Source organism: Neolamprologus brichardi, chromosome 22 (genome assembly GCF_056152115.1).
Source record: "Neolamprologus brichardi isolate AB-2024 chromosome 22, ASM5615211v1, whole genome shotgun sequence".
Lineage (NCBI taxonomy): Eukaryota > Metazoa > Chordata > Actinopteri > Cichliformes > Cichlidae > Neolamprologus > Neolamprologus brichardi.
In genome coordinates this window covers 32,855,062-32,861,262 of record NC_142124.1, presented here as the reverse complement: position 1 = coordinate 32,861,262, position 6,201 = coordinate 32,855,062, and the positions used below count along the sequence as shown (strand labels likewise).

Here is a 6,201-nt window from a genome sequence, read left to right as displayed (position 1 = left end):
TTTGACCAAAACGGGACAGGTGGTTTGAATATTTTGTCTGACTGCTGTATATAACAATATTTTCTACATACCCATCTTTTGACACATCCATCCATCCATTTTTATTGTAATAAAAAGTTAAAATAGAATAATGCTTTAATAGGAAAACTGCTGCTTACTTGTTTACTTCACCAACAAACACATCTCCACATTCTCGATTCAGCTAGAACTTCTCTCAGGTCTTTGTAAAACAGCACGAGTGATGAGTGAGCAGGGCGGGTGGACAGGATGTGTGTGTGTAAATGTGTGCATCAACTGCTTGTGTGTGTAAGAGAGAATGAGACAGGCAGAGAAAGAGCTGGGAGAAAGGGAGGCGCTACATTACCCGGCATACAGCAGCAGGAGCAGGCTGGGCTTAGGGATCTATTGTTCCCTGTTTTATTACCGCAAGAGCTCATTCGCACTCATTAAGTAGCCAGGGGAATAAGAGAAACACAGAGGGAGAGGAGAGCGTGAGGAAACCTCACCCTCGCTTGCTCAGGATTACTTCTTGGATGCGGTGGCGTGGACAAAGCAGAAAATTCACTTGAGTGCCGCTCTCTACCTTGTGGCCAGGCTCACATTCTCCTCTTGATTGCATTGGGAACAGCAGTATTTGCCGTGCGGTGGCCATGGGGACGGCCGGCAGAGGTATCAGGATCCGAGAGGTATTGAAAGGAGCCCCACTCCTCTCTCTCTGGACGTTAGCGCTGCTGTTTTTACCCATGTGGGAACTGGATGCACAAGCTGCAGTGGAAACTAGACCCGTGTACATCTGGCGAACAGGTACAGTCCATCCTCTCTGCTCGTTCAGTCCTGGTCCCTGAGACACTGACTGGATGGATGTTCTAACCTTACACTCTCGATGAAATATTCATATGCAAATGTTTGTGTACAGAACACAGTACATAAGGGGAAATGAAAAGGGTGAACATGCTTGTTTTTGTTTCTTTCACTTTTTATGATTGGATCCATATATCTCATAAATTAATATTTTTTTAAAACCAAAAGTTTATTTTCTCACGGTCTTTTTGTGGTTAATGCACTGGAGCCATCTTGCTACACTAGAGTTTGATAACATATTTGCTGCAGTCCCTGAAGTGAATGGGGGTTTTTGCCCCCGTTTGGGGGGTGGAGATGTGCATTGTGCTCCTGTCTTTTTGGCAGAGCACTCCCCCAGACAGAGACAGCTGGAACACTTTGATTGCCTTATGCTGCTATTGGACTCATGTATCACATTTTGAGATGTGTGCAATTGATAAGAAATCGTGTGTGTATCAAAGCTGCATATGTTACTATGTTTCTGAGTGGGGGAAATGGAAGCTAGCTGCAAAGGAAGCGACACAAACACAAATAGTAATTGACTATTGATGCAGGTGTTTTTATCTGCTGATGACTTGTGAGTACAGCTTTACAGTCTCAGCACAATACAAGGATCCTCACTGCTGCTGTTTAGGGTGGTGCCTCTCACCATCCAAGGTTCATTCACTCTGTGAGAGCAGCACATGGCCAGAAGGACACAAGGGAGAAAGAGGGGAGGAGGATAGAGGAGGAGTGATGAAAGCAGGAATTGGGGGTGGAACTGTGTTGACCCATTGAGACAAAGGTGCCCTTTAGGGGCAGCTGGAGATGAATGTTCTCTTTCTCTACTGTCTAATCTCTCTTTCTCTGGATCAATGTCCTGGTTTCACTGGGATTCTGCAACCGCTGTACCACCAGGGACTGATCGATGAATATAACCCAGTAAAGCTCAGCCTGCATGAGATCAACTATGGCTTTAGATGAAGTCTAAAATATGACCTGCAATCATTTGTTTATGAAGAATAGCATGTGCAGCGTAATCATCCGTGGAGTTGAAATAAAAATATTTCCGTTCTGCAATGTTTGCGTCCCCTAATTGGTTAAGATTCCCAGATGTGTATTCGGGACAACAGGAAAAACATTCACAATAAATTATTCCTTTTTTCTTTATACCAGCATCTGTGTAACATCTATTGCTGTGAAGTTTCTTTTCATTTTTATGTAGAAAATAATGGAGCAGGTTGATGGTAGCAGGTTGATGGTAGCAGGTTGATGGAGCAGGTTGATGGCAGCAGGTTGATGGAGCAGGTTGATGGTAGCAGGTTGAAGGTAGCAGGTTGATGGCAGCAGGTTGATGGAGCAGGTTGATGGAGCAGGTTGATGATAGCAGGTTGATGGAGCAGGTTGATGGTAGCAGGTTGATGGTAGCAGGTTGATGGAGCAGGTTGATGGTAGCAGGTTGATGGAGCAGGTTGATGGTAGCAGGTTGATGGTAGCAGGTTGATGGAGCAGGTTGATGGTGGCAGGTTGATGGTAGCAGGTTGATGGTAGCAGGTTGATGGAGCAGGTTGATGGCAGCAGGTTGATGGTAGCAGGTTGATGGTAGCAGGTTGATGGTACATGTGCTTTCACCTGTTTTGTTTACTTGACTTTTTCTTTTGTTTGCTGAGTTTCCTCCTTAGTAGAAGTGAGACACCAGTATTACTTAATGGTTTTTCTTTTAGAGCTGGTTTTATGCTATTTCACACTTGGACTACTTTCATTTAACGATCACCCTCATTTTACTTCCTGATTAGTTGGATTCATGCATTGAAATCGTCGTCTCTTTAATGGAAAAGCTTCTTTTGTTGCTCCTGAACTGCTCAGCTAATTTTGCTCTCAGACTGGCCTCGATTTATTTATTTATTTGTTGTGAACATTATCAGTTTTTTAACACAGTATAGGATATAAAATAATTTTAATCAGGTCTGACTTCACAAGATAACACGAGACGTGACTGTGTGCACTTTAAAAAATTATTTCCTTCAAACTGAGACTTTGTTTCCCCCCAATCTTCGTGCAGCGGTTTACTCCAGTATAAAAACACAACAAGATAACACACAAATAGGTCACACTCACTATACGCTCTTATCAAAGATAATTTATTTATTCCTGTCATAGCTGTTGTTTACAAGCTTCATTGTTCACACCACGTGCAAAGGAATGGAAATCCTTTTGTATTATGTGCTGTACCTCCCACTGTGTTAAAGCAGCGGATGAGATTAAGGGCAGAGAAACCAGAGCAGATTGGCCAGACAAAGTTAACCTAGATACGGTACAGACATGTTTGTGTGGCGTCTCTCTTCTTGGCCTAAGTGTGTCTGTGCTTGGCACTTGGGTGCAGCTCTTGTCACCCTGACAGAACAATGGCAGCAGTGTAGAAAAAAACAGTCAATGTTTTTGTGCATGCTGGGTGTTGCTGCCTAATCGGGTTTTTGTATGATATTAATAAATTCTCACTTCATTATTTTATTATTTTTTACATTTATTCCATGTTGTCAGATTAGGTACTATCAAAACTCTTGGCAGTCCTGATCCTTTCCCACAATGAATAAAGCCGATCTCAGGAAATAACTGAACAAATGTCCTGCTCACTTATAGGCAGGGTTTTAATAGTTAATAGTTCTGCTTATCCTTGGGTATGTTGCTCTTCCAGCTACCATACTGCACCCTGGACAGGTCGCCAGTCTGTCGCTGGGCTAACACGCAGAGACAGACAACTCACATCCCCACCTATGGGAATAAATAAATAAATGAGGGCAGATGAACAACTATTGATAGCAGCAACTATAAAAGATATATCTTGACCCAATGAGACTATTAACTCTTGCAGCTCCGGGTGAAATGCTAAACTTTTTGAAGACTCACACAGTTGTGTAGATATCCCAGTCTCAATAAACATATTCACCAACGCTTCCTCTCGCTTGTGATGTTCCTGCGAACGGACCAACCAGCAGCCATCGCTGTTGGAAGCACTGCGTTAATGTTTTTGTGGAGTTGTCTCGGGATGCTTCACGCTGCCTTGCCCGGAGTTAGCTTCTGTTTCTGGGGATGAGGCTTGGGCGTGCTCCCTTACCTTCTCAAGCTAAGCTAGGTTAGCCTTCTTGTGCGAGCTTTTCAAGTGCACTTTAAGGTTTGCGGGACTTTTTTCCCTTTAGAAATGTCCCGCATCATTTGTCTCTTTCCACTACAAGACACTTGCTTTATCTAAAACACAGTCATATTCAGAGTAATACGAAATTGGACTCTGGCGATTTCTCCCGACTTTTGCTGACGTGATTCTGCGTGGGAGCAGCGACACAGACGACTCGACTAACGTGCTGCCCCCTGCTGGCACAATGAGACACAGCAAGAAAAAACCTGGAAACTACACGTCATTTTCACCCGAGACTATTGAAAACTAAACACATTTTTGCTATAAATTCAGTTAATTTTAGTTAGTTTTGTGAACACTCATTACAGTTTCAGTTAGTTTTCCTTTTTTTTTTTTGCAAAAGTCTTGTTTTTATTTTTATTTCCGTTAACGTAAAATGTTTTTTCACCTCTAGTTTTCATTAACGATAATAACCTCGGTTATAGGGAAAAGAATCTATCCCTCTTCTGCTACAATCAGCTGATTTCAATGTGTGCCAGAGGGTATTGTTACAGTCTGCAGCATGGATATTATTTTACAATGGATGGGTGCTATTTTATATTATTTTACATGCTTTCTCCTGGGAGTAATTAAGTAACATACACGTCTAATGCATGAGTTTTTTTTACAAGCTAACATTTATTAGAAGAGCTTGTTTTTGACAAACTTCATCTAACCATGCAGCCTGCCTTAAGTCTGAACTGAAAAATGAAGAGATGCAGCCCAATATTTTTGTCCATGGTGCAGACGGGCAGCTGAAATTTGCGACAGTACTAATGTGAAAGACACGGGTTCTCTGGCGACTGCAGCAACATGTTCAGAAGTGAACATGGAAATATTAATAAAGAATCTGTTAAATCATTCCCTGCAGGCCATTTTTAACCAGACCAGAAATGGACCATGAAACCAACAGATGAGTCATCAGCCTCCACATTACACCCATATGCATGGAATTTGGTGACAATGTGTAATTTGGCACAGTGTGGTGTCTTTTGGCAGATGACTAGATTTGTGTCTGGAGTGTAGAAGCCACAGACAGAAGGTTTGGGATCAGCTGGTCTTCCTCTGTAAATGTTATCTCCCTGTTTCCTCTCCAGTCAGTCACACAGACTTTCATTCATGATGAGTGTCATCTTTTGTCATTTTGAACAAGAAAAACATCTGACACTGTTTTGAAGTTGTTACATGGCACAAATAAATTCTAAACAAATTTCAGAGATTCACAGTTTATTTTCTATTTTTATTACAATTATATAATCATATCTCTAAACCTTTCTGTTACCTTTGGAAAACAATAAGAAACCTAAAACAGCACATTTAAGTCCGGCCTTTCACATAGTTAAGTCTTACAAATACAAAAACAAACATAGTGGTCTGTGTACAGCATCTATGTTTAATCATTTTAATACGTTTTCAGACACTGCAGCAGCTCCTGGCAGTCCTGAAAACCAGTTACTGGTGCTTTATATGTCCGCCCTGCACTTACTCATCTGTTTAAAGCAACCTTTGAGGCATAAACACAACTGCCAGTGTAAGTGATGCAGTTGTGTGCTGCTTGGTCCTCTGTGGAACAACAAAGGTTTCTGTAGAGCAGCACAAATCAGAGCAATGAATGATGGAATTTGATGGGACAGGTCATCTTGTCCAGACTCTTAAGAAAGAAGTGATGAATGAAGGTAATTTAATGCTGTATAGATCACACACTGAGAGAATAACACTGTGTTGTGGCATCGTTCGCATGCAGCTCTGTTCAGGCTGCAGATGCTCATCTCTATGTGGCACACAAAAGAGGCTTCACCTCGAGTCACATGGCTTGCTTATTGTTCTTCTTCACCCCCACAAAATCAATCCCCCGACCTCAGCCCTCACCCTCTCTCAAGGTGACCTTTAACCTACAAGCTGAGAGGGGTCTTGAGAGTATAAACATTAAAAATGAGGCAGGAGTTGAAGCTGAAGCTGCTTCTACACATCAAGTGTTTGTCTGGGTCGAGTGCTTCGTTCAGCTATTTAGACTGGCCCGTTAAAATATGACATAATTAATCATAATTAAGGAAGACGTACAAAAAATATTTTGAATGTCAGGGTAGCAGTGCCGGCATCATCATCATTAATATTATTGTTTAAAAAGATTAAAACGATTTCAGTTTCCTGAGGAAATATTTATCCCTTTGTTATATACAGTCTCTGTATTGGTCTTCCAGCTCAGTCTG

At 41.8% G+C, this 6,201-nt stretch overlaps 1 protein-coding gene across 1 annotated transcript in view; it reads left to right on the top strand.

The window, feature by feature from the left end:
• Positions 1-360: 360 nt before the first annotated feature.
• The window catches only part of LOC102779017 (thrombospondin type-1 domain-containing protein 7A), a 149,337-nt gene continuing 143,496 nt past the window's right edge, over positions 361-6,201 (top strand). Inside the window, exon 1 of the mRNA XM_087834913.1 lies at positions 361-804. Coding sequence (XP_087691039.1) covers positions 651-804 — 154 coding nt within the window. The 5' untranslated portion in view covers positions 361-650. The remainder of the gene's footprint in view (positions 805-6,201) is intronic.